Source organism: Notolepis coatsorum, assembly GCF_963971535.1.
Source record: "Notolepis coatsorum genome assembly, chromosome: 1".
Lineage (NCBI taxonomy): Eukaryota > Metazoa > Chordata > Actinopteri > Aulopiformes > Paralepididae > Notolepis > Notolepis coatsorum.
The window spans coordinates 280,566,639-280,582,955 of NC_140165.1; the positions used below are offsets into that span (position 1 = coordinate 280,566,639).

At 44.0% G+C, this 16,317-nt stretch overlaps 1 protein-coding gene across 3 annotated transcripts in view; it reads left to right on the top strand.

Annotated features, from left to right (window-relative positions):
* pxylp1 (2-phosphoxylose phosphatase 1) overlaps positions 1-16,100 on the top strand; it is a gene marked incomplete at its 5' end in the record, with an annotated part of 95,696 nt that extends 79,596 nt beyond the window's left edge. For all 3 annotated transcript variants that reach the window (XM_084321853.1, XM_084321854.1, XM_084321855.1), the window contains 2 exons: positions 11,438-11,577; positions 12,762-16,100. In XM_084321853.1, coding sequence (XP_084177979.1) covers positions 11,438-11,577; positions 12,762-13,783 — 1,162 coding nt within the window. In that variant the 3' untranslated portion in view covers positions 13,784-16,100. The remainder of the gene's footprint in view (positions 1-11,437; positions 11,578-12,761) is intronic.
* Positions 16,101-16,317: the final 217 nt, after the last annotated feature.

A 16,317-nucleotide genomic window follows, 5' to 3' on the forward strand; every position in this document is an offset into this window, starting at 1 on the left:
TCATTTCCACACACATCTGTCTTTCTCTATATCTTTGTCTCTACCCTTTATTTCCCTCTCCTCCTCTCTCCTGCTGTCTCCCTTCCAACCCTTCAATATATCCACATGCATTCTCTCTCCTCTCTCCATTCATCACCTGCTATCTCTTTCTCTTTGTCTCTTTCTCCCTCCGTCTCTCTCTCCCTATCTCCCTCCCTCCTATATCTCTTGTCTCTTTTAATCTCTCTCATTCTCTCTCCGGCCAGCGTTAATCTCAGGACCTTGTCATATCCAGTGATAATAATCCCTGCTTAATGTAATTGGTCGGCCTAATCTCCATTCAACACTATCAGGCTGTAATAGGCCCTCTCCCATGCCTCTCTGTCTGCGCTAGCGGATCCTCTCCGTTGTCACGACAACACCATTTCACCACCCCAGCCCACCCCCAAATAAGAGTAGCTAATTAAAAGCATTGTTGGCGATACTGTTCTCCTATCTGCACAATGGAACCCAACCCCCCAAACGGTGGTTTGGACATGTCTGTATCTTCCCTCTGTCTCTCCAGTGGCGGTGGAGTTCAGATTAGTTTATCTGAATCAGCCTAACGTTGTTGTGATGATGTTTTGAGAGAAGGGGCATGGATGGGATGAATGAGCATAGATGGGATGAAGGAGTATAGATGGGATGAAGGAGTATAGATGGGGATGAAGGAGCGTAGATGGGGATGAAGGAGCATAGATGGGGATGAAGGAGTATAGATGGGATGAAGGAATAAAGATGGGGATGAAGGAGCGTAGATGGGATGAAGGAGTATAGATGGGATGAAGGAATATAGATGGGGATGAAGGAGCGTAGATGGGATGAAGGAGCGTAGATGGGGATGAAGGAGCGTAGATGGGGATGAAGGAGCATAGATGGGATGAAGGAGTATAGATGGGGATGAAGGAGTATAGATGGGGATGAAGAAGCGTAGATAGGATGAAGGAGTATAGATGGGATGAAGGTGTATAGATAGGATGAAGGAGCATAGATGGGGATGAAGGAGCGTAGATGGGGATGAAGGAGCGTAGATGGGGATGAAGGAGCGTAGATGGGGATGAAGTAGCATAGATGGGGATGAAGGAGCATAGATGGGGATGAAGGAGTATAGATGGGGATGAAGGAGTATAGATGGGGATGAAGGAGTATAGATGGGGATGAAGGAGCATAGATGGGGATGAAGGAGCATAGATGGGATGAAGGAGCGTGGATGGGATGAAGGAGTGTGGATGGGATGGAGTGTGGATGGGATGAAGGAGTGTGGATGTGATGAAGGAGTGTGGATGGGGATGAAGGAGCGTAGAAAAAAACAAAAGTCCAAACAAATTTAAATAAATTAAATAAATGCAACACTCCAGACATACCTTACGCGAAGGTAAGGAAAAACTCACTAAAACCTAGCAATAGGAAAAAATGCACCACAGGCAATGTGGAGGAGAGAAATCTTAGCAGGGCCGTTAGATGTCGTGATAGTAGTGTTGCAATAAAACAGGCAAAACAGTTGGTAAGCATGCACTCATATGCGTAATGAAACACATAAGTGCATGCAATAGCAACTGAACATTTTGAAAGATAAAGAATAGAGCTGATGGCGGATCTATTGGAGGCAAGGGGGCGGCGCAGAGAGGGTTGCATCCTCCCGGTCATCATCACGGGATGTCCAACACTCCGGTCATCACTACGAGACAGCCAGAGACAGGGAGACGGGACAGGCGTTAGAGAGTTTGCGTGATTGTGATGGGCGGACATAGCAATAGATACAAGTGGTAAGCATATATGTGAATAGAATAGATATATGTAGTAAGCATATTATGTGAATAGAATAGAAGTACTTAACCCAGCAATGAACTCTAAACCACGTTGACAGAAGACGGTAAGAAGCTGATCCATGGCCTCGGTGGTGCACGTAGAACAGTCACTGCAATCTTGGCCAAGGGGTTAGAGAGTTCCCATGTTTGTAGTGGGCGGAGATGGAGCAATAAATACATGTAGTGAGCATATGCATACATGGTGACAGTAGAACCACAGCATATAAGAAAATTGTGAAATTGAGCAATAGATAGAACCACTGCAAGCGTATGTATACAGGATGAGATACAAGACAATAGCTCAGGGCCGCACGCCCCGGGGGGGCAGGAGAAACCACCCAGAACCGATCAGGGCAGAGCAGGTAAGGCTCAGCACTGCAGGCCAGACAGAAAACGGTATGAAGCTGTTCCATGGGACCGGTTGAGACAGAGACAGAGGTTAAAAAGGTTCTCCCATGTCTGCAGAAAAGCAGACATGGGACCAAATAGTCATCCTAACTAAAATAGACATTAATCTAAGGGTCAGTCCCCGACCATGTGAGATCAGGGTAGGTTGAAGGAGAGAGAGAAAAGATGGGTCTTAAGCAGGGATTTAAAAGCTTCGACAGAGCAGGCGCCCCTGACGACGGCAGGTAATTGGTTCCACAGGTAGGGAGTGCAGTAGACAAAGGCTCTGAGGCCGGCGGATTTCTTTTTAACCCTAGGAATCGATAAAAGCCCCACATTTTGTGAGCACAGAGCACGAGCAGACTCTCATCCTAAGAAAAAAGAAAAGAAAAACATTCTAGGTTATGTTATCTTGACCTGCTTTGTACACATTCTACTTTGAATATTGTTTGGTGAAGACAAACACAACCCTTCCCACAGAGGTCCGTCAACGTCAGTGTTTACAGAGCTTGAGTTTCAAGTTCAAGTTCGAGGGGAGGATAGTGTCTTTTACATGACTTCAATATCACTGAATTGTAGATTAATAGTAATTATTATTTTATGGTATAGTAAACATACATTTTCCACTACAGTTCCTTGCATGGGGGGCTCGCTGTGGCTTATGCTGTGTTCCAGGGTGTCCCTGGGGTCCCGGTGTCGTCTTGGACCGTCCACGGTGCTGCATGTCTTCTCATTTGGCCGCTCGTGTGTCTGTCTTGCTTGAGTGTTTGGAGTCGTGTCTCCTTTGGCGTGGCTGCGGGTCCTGGGGCACGTGGCCTGTCATTCCTCTGTGGAGTTTGGGGGTGGGGGCGTGGGATTCGCTGGTTTTCCTCGTGGTGGCGGGGGGACCGGGAGAGATTGGGCGACGCACAGGGGTGGCATTCCCGTCGCCGTGCATGGCCGTGTGAGTGGTATGCGGGCTGTTTTGTATTTTCCTTTGGTCATGGCGTGCTTTATGAGGGGGTGTGTCTGGGATGGGGATGTGGTAGGGATTGATGTGTGGGGTGTTTGGGGGACTGACTGCTCCCGGGGGGTTCACATGCCTTCGAGTGACATTGTACTTATTTTATGCCTTAAGTCTGCACGTTTACATTGCACTACTTTTATTGTCTTTTATACCTATTCTTATGTCTGCAATTCATGCATAGTTTTTTATGTGACTTCAATTGTCTTTTCGAGAATAAATAAAGGTTGATGATGATGAGATGGGATGAAGGAGCGTAGATGGGATGAAGGAGCGTAGATGGGGATGAAGGAGCATAGATGGGGATGAAGGAACGTAGATGGGGATGAAGGAGCGTAGATGGGGATGAAGGAGCATAGATGGGGATGAAGGAACGTAGATGGGGATGAAGGAGCGTAGATGGGGATGAAGGAGCATAGATGGGGATGAAGGAACGTAGATGGGGATGAAGGAACGTAGATGGGGATGAAGGAGCGTAGATGGGGATGAAGGAGCGTAGATGGGGATGCAGTAGGGCTGGGCAATATGGCCAAAAATGATATCACAATAACGATATGATAATGTTATCATATCACTCGATATCGATAATTATCTATATTGTTATAAGTATATATATATATATATATATATATATATATATATATTTTGCCGCAATTCTTTTTTTCGTTTGCCGCCATCTTTAGTGTTACAGCCCCTCACACTCCAGTTCTCAGGCTGCAGCTGGTTTGAAAGCGAAAGTAAAGTAAAGCTTCTCTGCTGGCTGCGGCTCCAGGGGAGTTGAATAGTTCTGGCTCTGCTACTTTCTTTTCTATCTTGTGGCTGCCTCATCGGTGCACTTATTTCATACAAATTACTTCACATAGGGCCGGGGCGATATGGCCTAAATATGATATCACGATATTTTCTGACCTTTCGGCGATACACGATATACATCACAATGTTTTTTCCTTATTTCCCCAAACAATTCATTATGAGGCTTACCAAGACAGTATTTGAGTTTGCAAGCTAACATTAAAGACAAAAGACCCATGCATTTAGCATTTTTATATTAGATTTAGATTATTGGATTATTAGATTATATATTGCATATATTTAGCATTTTAGCATTTAGTTTTTCTAGATTATATATTAGATTTAGATTATTAGATTATATATTGTAACTATTTATTGTAGGCAAATATAACTGAGAGGGCATACATAGTACTTATCTTATTAAAAAACATTTAATAAGCGCCTAAAGTCACGGCGCCCCTTTTCCATGCAAGCCTACAGGCTACTCCACACAACACCATCTGACACTTCCAAGGCCTCCTGGGTCAGGACGAGATGGAGGGACCAGTGGAGGTCAGCAGAACCATCCAGGCTGCACCTCTACATCAATGACCCTCTGGACGTCCCTGGTCAGGACTTGCCCCGGAAGCAGTGGACAACCCTCAACGGCCTAAGGACCGGCGTCGGACGCTACGGCGCCTCAATGAAGAGGTGGGGCCTCAATGACAGTGCCTCATGCGAGTGTGGAGCCCCTGCACAGACTGTGGAACATATCATCACCAGTTGCCCCAAACACCAGCCACCGTATGGAGAACGCGGTCTGATGGAACTGGACGTTGGCCTGGCTTGCCTCAACGGAGCTGCAGGTCTAAAGACACACGCCAGAAGAAGAAAAAACTTTTGACTAAATAAATGAACGACCACACTCGCACATGACGACTAATTTCTTTAATTGTTACATTAGATATAAATACTGATATTTTTTACGTAAATCTACAAACTAGTCGTTTATAACTGGTAATCGAATGCTTTTGCATACATTTATATGAACTATTCCACTTACCAATGGCCAGGTGAAGCCTGTGCCCAAAACATTGGAGTCAAGTGCACTTGTTCAAAGCCAAGGCTTTGACAACGTTTGCTACGCTGTCTTTTCCACGGTTGTCAATGGAACCATGTCCTTTCCTATGTGGAACATTACCGCATCTGTGATCTCCCATCACTTGCTCTTGTCATAAGGGATGCTGCTGCTGGCAAATGATGTTCCTCCCGTTGCCCCGACTTTAGCTTTACAAAGTTTGCACAGAATGGTGCTTTGACTCACGTCTGTTCGCGTGTAGCCGAACCGGGTCCATATCACTGATGTAGAACCCTTTTTTGGAATTAATTCTACGGTAGAGTCCTCGCTTTCGTTTTCGCCTTAGTCACTCATCTTGTGGCACCGAGCCACCGCCTCTCTGGCTAGGTGTGTGCGCTTGCGTGCGTGTATGTGCATGTAGATGACGTAATTTGGGCGAGTGTGTGTGTGACTCACTTTTTTTCGGCGAGAGGGAGAGGCGAGAGGGAGAGGAAAGCATTTAGCGCTGCGCTTGTAAAGTCTCATCTCAGCCGCGGCGGCCTCTAACGCGAGGGCAAAACATCACGATATCATGATAGGTTTAAAAAGTGTGTCGTTAACTCATTTAGCGCCGGAGCGGTATGCCCGATATAGGTCTAGAACGCCACGCTTTAATCAATGGGGGGACTGCAAGATTTGCAAGTGCTTAAAATATATCTTAAATTATAGCTATGGGTCTAATACACCCGTCGATTATCAGTGAGTTGCTTCCAGTCAACATGTACAAAACTGATTGTTTTTTCATCGGTACATTTCCGTTTTATACCGTTTTGAATATGAATATAGTTTGGGTGCTTTTGAGTAATTCCAGGGAAAAGACGTGAAAACAGCGTTTTTGTGTAATTCAATAAACACATTGTCATTTTTCGCCTGATTATCTAATCTTCCTGAAATCAACGCTAGATCATCATTATTATCCTTCCTCGTGCAAGAATGAAAAGAGCCTCGTAGCGCGAGGCTTCCCCAGTCCCCTCCTGCACTCAACAGCACACAGCCACACACACACACACACACACACACACAGAGACAGCGTCGATCGGGGTAGAAATAAATATCAGATCAACGATCAAATTTATATATAGTGTTCTTACCTTGTATCTGATGTAATGCAAAAGAAATAATCCAATTATCTGATCGCCATTCCAAATACTGCTTGTGGAGGTCCGTACCACATTACCGACCGTTACACACTGACGGGCGGGCGGGTTTACTGTTCCATGCCATCGTTGTTGAGGCCTACCTTGCCTGAGTATTTAAACCCCGCCCGCACAGCTCTGATCGTCCCAGAAAAGAAACTACACCATTCCCAATGGAGTGCAATACCAGCTGGAAGGCGTATGCGGCGGTATTTGCCCTTTTGCGAGCTCAGACCCATTCCCAATGATAACATCAGGCTGGATGGATGAAAATGAATGGATATCGCTAATAAAATAAATAACTATTAAAACCTGACTATACTCGTGATTGGCGCTCACGCGATGGCGAGTTAACCCGACTATCATCGTGACTGGCGAGTTAATGAACTGTACCCGATATATATAATATCGTCATATCGCCGAGCCATAACTACACATACATACTATCTAAGTCCAGCACTACAGTATTTGCTGATGACACTACTGTGTTGCTGGACGTTCAGCAACACAAATAGAGGAGGCCCTTCAAATGGACCTACTAAATATGAATAACTGGGTCTGTACTCTGTAGCAGCAAACTTGTTCTGAATACCAGGAAGACCAACATCATGGTGCTTGGATCTAGGAAAAAGGGCATTGAACAGATCCACTTAAAAGTGTTTTTCTGAGGGTGAAGGCATTGAACCGCTTTCAGTTATTACACTTTTGGGTATTCATGTATCGTTTATTGAACCAGTCAACCGGGTCTTAATTAGCAGTCAGGTCAGCTATTGCTCAGCCATTTACATTTACATTTAGTCATTTAGCTGACGCTTTTATCCAAAGCGACTTACAAGTTCTGTACGACAAGTCATCAGTTAATTTGTACTGACTTATTAAAAAAGTCTACTGACCTGACATGCTAGAAGGGGTATAATATTTCATCTATGGCACAATGAAATCTAATGAGAGGTGTGTGGCTGGTTGAAATTTTCAACCAGCAGATCTATTCTGGGCTTGGTTTTTGAAAGTGCTATTATGAGGTCTTGCTGAGCATTTAGTCTGTTTCTGTATTTGTTTTTCAGGTATGCTAGAGTAGAAAACCCATGGTGGTGCCAAACTGAATCAACACATCTACAGCTTAATTTTTTTTTTTTTTTTTTTTTTTTAATTGGCGACCCAATAAAAACGGATCCGCGACCCAGAGTTTGGGAAACACTGCTCTAAGGGGTTGACTGTGAATGAAACCACTGACAAAAGCCCTTTGAGCTTATGTTGTAACATTAGGGCTTTCCCCAGGATTTTGTAACAATGGTGCTGAATCGTAACAAGGGGGTGGTCCGGAGGGGGGCTATGATTTTAAATAAAGAAAGCCATTTGCTGTAATTTCCTGCAACTTAAAAACATGATTTCAATCAAATAAACACAGGAGTTGGTTCCAAATAAGTTGAACTTATTTAAGTACAATGCATATGGTTGCACAATAGTTTAACGTTGAACACGAAAACACATGCACGCACATATACACCCACACACACACGAACACACGAACACACACAGTGGAACAGAGGACCGAGCAATCACTGTTTTTAAGCTGGCCCCAAGCTTTCACTGCAAAAAAATATAAAGCACACATTATGTCTTGCCAAGGCCATAGTTCTCTCTTGGTGAGAGAGCATTCTCTTATCAGGCTTAAAGGTGGAATAGACTACCTGACACCACCAGGGTAATGGCTACCAATAGTTACACAAATATCTTTAAGTTAATGTACCTATTTGAGACAATAGAAACATGTAGTTATAATGATGATATAGATCATTGTATATAAGGTGGGTTCCCTGCTGTATACAGGGCATGGATTGTTTTAATGTTGTTTTGTGTGCTGCACAATGTATGGCACTTGTACAAGTGGGTTTACGTGTACAAATTAAATAGTATTTCTGTTAGTATTAAAGTGATGTTTTAAATTTTTTAGGACTCTTGAAAGAAAATTCCAGTTGGGCTTAAAGCGATCCTAATAGGGGTGCTCCAGTAGCACACCATATAGCGCGCTGAGTCGCGAAGTGGTCGCTCCGGGTTCGCTTCCCAGTCCCGGTGGCCATTTGCCGCATGTCCTCCCTGCGTCTCCTCCCGTTCTCCCTCTCTCCTCTGTCGGTCCTGCGTGGCCAGAAAAAGCTTTGAAAAATGCTAATAAAGATAATTTAAAAAAATAATAAAATAAAAAAGCGATCCTAATAACAAATACAAGGGACGAAAGAAAATAAAGTAGTGCAACAACAAAAAAAACGTAACAAACATGTTCCACAGATTCAAAGAAGTTGTATAAAATTGTGCAAGACCTCTTTTTAGACTTCTAGTTTTCAGCCACTATCCTAGGAGCACCTTGGTACATGGACACACACACACAGGCTGTTGGATGCCCTTGCAATGTAGGGCACTGTTGGGACAGAGTATGGAACCAGCAACCCGCCAGTGCTGCATGTGGGCTTGGAATGGATGTAGATTCAAGGTCAAGGTTTTACAGCCAATTACATCAAGTCTGAGTCGAGAGTAATGATGGATGGTACGCGGCTTTGGATGGTGTATCTCTGGACCCAATCCCAGTCGCTATGGAAAATATGTGTTTGTATGTGTGTACCTGTATGTGTGTGTCCATCTGCATGGCCTTCCGATGGCCCCTTTTATCTTTAATCTGTGCTCCAGATTTGATATATTAAATTATAATCCTTGATCATCTCTAATCTATTAGATCACTGACCGTTCCTCTTCAGCCGTGTGTGTGCGTGTGTGTGTTAGGCTTGGGCGGTATAATTTTTTTCATACCGTCATACCTTGCTGCTAACATAATATGACTGTATGACTTTAATTTTCATCGGGGGGGGGGGGGGGGGGGGGGGGGGAGCAGAGCTAAATTAACCCTTTATCTGCCAGAGATTATTCTGATCTTAATCCACTCTCTGCCACCACTGTAAGTCTATGTAGATGTTCCCCTTCTTTGCAGGGCTATAACTTTTTAAATTGTATTGCTAAATTTAAATTGACATTACTATGGGCCATTCAACATCAAGTATCTATCGTTTAGGATGTAGCAACGTTCTACTTTTTCATTCACACATTCATACTAAAATACTGTCTAAAGTATAAATATGTTTTTATCGTTTTCTGCAGCATTCCATAGAACGTGAGTTATAGACATAAATACATATATTAGATCATCAAATGAAGTTTGATACCGATTGACGTCAGATTAAAAATTTCAATTGTACAAGGTCCTAAACGTCATGCCTCATCATCTGCTGGTGACCGGAGGGGGGGGGGGGGGTTTATAAATCCATGGCCGACGTTAAATCATTTATGTAGTATGGGTGATATGTTGATCGGAGCAGTTTGTATGTATAATAATAATCAAACATGCTGGAACTCACCGCAGTTTCCTCGTAGCGTTGGGCGATCAGCGTGGAGCAGAAAGTTCGCTATTATGGGATGTTGATGTAGTTGGTCCAGTTCCAGGTTGTATAATATTATATACGTCCAAATCATGTTGTTTATCGAGTTATTGGCAACGGATCGCTATCCAGTGTATCAAGCTGGAGTCCCGCGAGCGATAGCGAGTGGCCGGACGAAATATGGGTGAGCACCACTTCCGGCCGCTCACTTCCGGTTTTGGCACAGCGCCGATCGGCCACCAGATGGCGGTCTTGCACCGTTGGAGAGTTGAGAGGAGATCTACAGGACCCGTCAAGTCTCTGTGGGTGAAATATGATTGCCATGACAGATTTTTGAAATATTGATCTCAAAGACACTGTACGACGTCATTGGCAGATTACGCATGGCGAGGAATGACGTCTAAACACGTCTTTGGCGATTAAAGGGTTAACAATATACTCGTTATCACCATACATAACGCTTATATTGAAATATGTTGACATTAGGACCGTTCTTTCAACCTAAAAGTGCACTTTCTTCAACCTCGAACCTAAATTCCGTAGCAACCCGTGTTGCCAAAGTAAACAAAAAAAACAAAACAGTGCGCACGTTCGAGACACAGATATGAAACTAGTCATACGGAACAAATAACGTATAACGGAGGCTGAAATTAGAGCAATGTGAGTCACAAACTCACAACAGTAGTACACAACTACACATACAGACGCATACAATTTATTCTGCATTGATTAAGTGATAATCAAAACCCAGCTTAAGCCGTTAAACCCATGTAGTGAATCGCAAAGCCAATACGCACACAGTCGAACTGGAACGGTTTACCAAACATACACTCCCAGCATTCATATCTTATATGAATACCTTATATCCCATCATATCTTATATCCCAGCAACATAACTTACTTACCCAAACAACGTGTCCCCGGGCCGATTCCACTCATGCACGAATCCATTTCAAAACAGGAACACGCGCGTGGCTCTGCTGAGCTCTGACTGAGAGAGGGAAAGACAGACTGCCCTGCCCTCTGCTGGCGCGTGCTGTGCACTACAACTATTGGCGCACAGTCTGACGTCACGGTATTGAAAATCATACCGACGGGATTTAGAAATACCCTGGTATACCGTCATACCGCCCAAGCCGTGTGTGTGTGTGTGTGTGTGTGTGTGTGTGTGTGTGTGTGTGTGTGTGTGTTTTTAGTGACTTGGGAGCAATGCAGTATTTCATATCTCAACCTCACACACTCACATTTGGAACTGCTCTGTGCTGCTGTGTTACAGAGACACCTGGTGGTAGCTCCAGGAAGTAGGCTACGTGAACTAATGAACAGTAATGTGATGTAAGCACACTGCCCACACCAACCTACCACCAGTCACCAAAAACAACATTATTAGAATGATAACCCCTGAGTTTATGTTCATTACCCTTGGATAAAAATTATAATAATAATATCTAACCCTAACTAACCTTACTGCCATGCACTTGTCCTAATAAACTAACCTACACTGTAACACGCAACACTTTGATGAATATTGTTACTCAGCTGATAGAGTTGTACCCTTCCTGATGACTTGTCGTACAGAACTTGTAAGTCGCTTTGGATAAAAGCGTCAGCTAAATGACTAAATGTAAATGGATCGATATATCCGTTTGATGTGAATCTCTCTCTCTCTCCCTCGCCCTCTATCTATCCCTCCCCCCCCCCCCCTCTCTCTCTCTCTCTCTCTCTCTCTCTCTCTCTCTCTCTCTCTCTCTCCCCCTCTCTCTCTCCACCAGGAAGCCGTCCCACCCCCGGTTGAGCTCCTTCATCAGTCACATGGCTCAGGGAGGGCATGGTCACTGGGAGTCCACCCTGGGTTCTGTGCCCCGCCTGCCCAACCACAGCGCCTGTGACATGGGAGAGCTGACTCAGACAGGTAGAGGGCCTATCCTGTTGTAGATTAGAGCATCAGCTACATGCCTACGATGTGAATGTAACCCTGTCAGTTTGCCCACAGGGAAGAATATAGGAGCTTAGGGAACTGTCCCTAAGTTTGGAAAACGTAAAGACAAATCCACAGAAAATATGGAATAAGTCTGTTAATTCACCACAACACTGCAGATTGCTTGCTGTGTACACCACTATGTAATTTGTACCAACAGCCATCAGACTGTACCTCACTGTGCCTCTTCCTGTACATTTTAATTTGACTGTATACTGTCAAATATTATTCTTATTCTTATTCCTATTCTTATTTTTGACTTTTGACTAACTGAATGTTCATTCTGAGCGATCTGTGGCGCTGAATTTCCCTCGGTATCAATAAAGTACTTCTATTCTATTATATACTGTTTGGTAATGTTATTTGTCATTAGTATATATAAAACAAAGAGAGATAAAATACATGCATGTTAGGTAAAAGACATGCATGTTCGGTAAAAGACATACATGTTAGGTCAAATACATGCATGTTCGGTAAAAGACATGCATGTTCGGTAAAATACATGCATGTTCGGTAAAATACATGCATGTTCGGTAAAAGACATGCATGTTCGGTAAAAGACAAGCATGTTAGGTAAAATATATGCATGTTAGGTCAATTACAAGCATGTTAGGTAAAATATATGCATGTTAGGTCAATTACAAACATGTTAGGTAAAATACATGCATGTTCGGTAAAATACATGCATGTTCGGTAAAATACATGCATGTTCGGTAAAATACATGCATGTTCGGTAAAAGACAAGCATGTTAGGTCAAATGCATGCATGTTAGGTCAAATACATGCATGTTAGGTCAAATGCATGCATGTTAGGTCAAATACATGCATGTTCGGTAAAAGACATGCATGTTCGGTAAAAGACATGCATGTTCGGTAAAAGACATGCATGTTAGGTAAAAGACATGCATGTTCGGTAAAAGACATGCATGTTAGGTAAAAGACATGCATGTTAGGTAAAAGACATGCATGTTAGGTAAAAGACATGCATGTTAGGTAAAAGACATGCATGTTAGGTACATTATCCTGCCATTGCCCTCGACCAAGGTTGTGAAAAGTGTTGCATTTGAAGGATTCCTTGTGTGAGTACATCAAACCCGTCCTTCACCTCTTCTCCCCAGGTGTGGTGCAGCACCTGCGTAATGGCCAACTCCTGCGCCAAGCCTACAAGCGGCACAAGCTGCTCCCCTCTGATTGGTCGACCCGTCAGTTGTGGGTGGAGACCACGGGGAAGAGCCGCACCCTCCAGAGCGGCCTGGCCCTCCTCTATGGCTTCCTCCCGGACTTCGATTGGACCAAGCTGAGCGTACGTCACCAGTGGAGCACGTTGTTCTGCGGCTCGGCGTGCGACTGCCCCGCGCGGAACCGCTACCTGGAGGAGGAGCAGAGGAGGCAGTATCGTCTCCGCGTCGCCGACGCAGAGCTGGAGGAGACTTACGCCGACATGGCGCGCACTTTGGGCATGCCCACCCGCCAGCTGCGTGCCGCTAACCCCATAGACTCCCTCCTGTGCCACCTGTGCCACGGCCTGTCCTTCCCCTGCCTACTGACGCCGGGTGCGGGCGGAGGCTGCCTGACCCTGGCTCAGTTCTCCGTGATCCGCCGGCAGCAGCTGGATGACGAGGTGGACCGCAGGAGAGCGGGGCTGTACCGCCAGTACGCCGTCCTGGCCACCCACCCTTACCTCAACCGCACGGCCACCAAGATGGAGCGCGTCGCCCGCAGCAACGAGGCGGGGCGGCGGCCGCGGGCGGGAGGCGAGGAGATCTTCACGCTGTCCTCGGCGCATGACGTCACCGTGGCGCCGCTGCTGAGCGCCCTGGGCCTGGAGGACGCCAAGTTCCCGCGCTTCGCAGCGCGTGTCGTCTTCGAGCTGTGGAAGAGCCCCCCGGCCGCCAACGAGCAGCCGAAGAGGAAGGGCCGGGGCAAGTCGAAGGCGCCGGCGGACGGGGAGCTCTTCGTCAGGCTGCTGTACAACGGTGAGGATGTTACGTTTCAGACGGCTTTCTGTCGCTCGCATGAGCGCCATGCTGCCCAGCCACTGTGCCCCCTGGGGAACTTCCTGGCGTTCGTCAGGAGAGACATGTTCAGCGTCATGAACGCCACGTCCTACCAGGAGGCCTGCTACAGACGCCCTGGCTGACGGACAGACGGATTCATGGATGGAGACAGAGTGGAAGATGGAGACCAACATGGAGTGGGAGAGGAGCAGCGACAGCTTGGTTTGGTGCTGTTCATAGTGTCTTAAAATACTTCAGCATCACTTTGTGAAAATAACTTTTTAACATTCCTAGTTTGACACGCGCATGAGGGCTGCTCAATACCGATAAGAAATCACACTGCGAGTTTAAATAATAATGAAATATACAACTTTATGTAATCTTGATTCTGCTCACCATCAGAATATATGACCTGTCTTTCTGTCATGTGATTTGTACATTTTGGTTGTCAGTATTGAGATACTTGATTATTTTTTGATTGATTGTGCAGCCCACACACACAATATGCGCACATGCACACACACACACACACAACATGCACACACAATGCCTCAGAGGTCTTAGTGAGCTTAGGACATATGTGCTAAAAGCCTTGTGGTGTCGACAATCGCACCTGGAAAACCTACAATTGTAAACATTTCTACAAACTTTTTTAACTTGTTATGTTCGTGAGAATATTTGTACATGAGGGCAGGAAAACAAGGACAGTTGTTCGGCACATGGCCACTTTATTCCTAGTACATTCCCATGTAACCTGAAAGGTTGACATTCCAGTATTCCTGCATTAAAATTAATTGTTGAAACAAGATTCTATGCTGGATCAATTGCTCCTGTAAAATGTATGCCATCACTACTCAAATCAATAGCTATGTTTGATGAAGATGACTGTGCTGAAAGTATATGACCTATGCCGTTTCTCAATACACTAGGGGTGTAGCGATCTCGATACAGAATCACAAATGTGAATAAAAGTTACATTTAATACAGTGTATCATAACTTAAAATTGTAGAGATGATTCCTACTCCTCTCAGTTTAACTAGTGGTATGGTATGGCTACTGCTATTAGCATAACGTTTAGGGCTCATTTTCATAGTTTACGACTTTGAAATACAATTTGTGTTTTTCTGAGCCAAACCCAGCTGTAAAGTTAAGTGGGCAGGGTTCACACAAGGTCCTTGAAGTGCTGAAGTGCTTGATTTTTTACAAAGAAAAAGTCAAGGCCTGGAATTCCCTGAAAACAGCCAATTTTTTAACAAGGTGCTTAAAAAGTCCTTGAAATTCAAATCAACCATTTGCATTGAAAGTTTTGTTCATCCATGATAACATTGTTCTGAATCAAGAAATAGAATGTTTTAATCTAAGGTGTAACTGTCGGAAATTGGTTTTAAGCTATAAATATTGGATCCGATTATTTTTTTCAATAAAGAAACAGCATTTAAAAGTGAATTGGATCTTTTTAAATGCCCTTTTAAAATGAAAAAAATAGTGCTTGTAAAAGTATTTGAAAGTCATTGGATTTCATTTTGCAATGTCTGGTAACCCTGAGTGTGTGCGTATATACACAGTATGTATATATATTATTAATCTATAATTAGAGATCTGTAGTATGGATATGCTTTTACGCATAAAGAATAAAAGATTTAATCTCAAATCTAATTTGTGATCTCAAAATCAACATCTGTATTGAATCTGAAAATATGTGTATCGTTACATCCCTAGAATACAATGTCACTTTTAATATTATCTTTGTATGGTTTGTTACATTTATTTTATTAAATATGCGGGGGGCAGCAGAGTTAGAGATGGTGTCCTCCTCACAAGTTAGATCCCAACATTAACACCCCCTGCATGTCCAGTCCTCGTCAAAGTGTCCTTGAACAAAACCCACTCCAGGGGGCACCGTGAACGGCTGACCCTGCTTTCCTTGGACCCTTAGGGTGAACTGCCTAAATGTGTGTGTGTGTGTCTCAGAGTGATATGCAAATAAATCAATGCTTTATTACACTGTTTATAACATGGCAATAGAAGTGTTCTACATACAAAATACTTAACCGTGACGTATTTCATCAAGTGGCGGTGCTCCGTTGTTATCTTGGGACTTTTACCGGCATTGAGAGTACAAGTACTTCAGCCTGTTGTTTTGCACAATACCTGATGCTGGTGAAGTTCTCACTATCTCACTGTTTTAGAGCACTATTGTACCATTGTGTCTGAAATGCATTCCCCATTTGGGACAGTAATGAGAATCTTGAATCATTCCAGTGAAAATACTATACAAATATAAATACCTGTGTCGCTGTTGACGTTACGTATCACTTTGTACCTTTATGGCCGTGTTTGTGTGTTAAAACATTTTAATTGTCGGGGATCTTCAAATGGATGAAATATTCACCATTTCCAAGAACTTGTTTGTACCGTAAAGCACATTTTCATACTGAGTAAAGAAATTATGAAACAAAGTCTCCTGTTTTGGGTCGTTATGTCTTTATGCTGCACTATGGAAGATTGGCACCCTCTGTGGCCGTGAGAGGTTAGAAAACAACAAAATTATTGATTTCTTCAAGAGGTAACTGGCAAGTTTTAGATTTGTGTTTCACTATGCTCTAGTTAGTAATGAGACTAGCCTTTTACAGATCTTGCACCACTGGTGATACTCTGTAGGGTTAATTGGGTCAA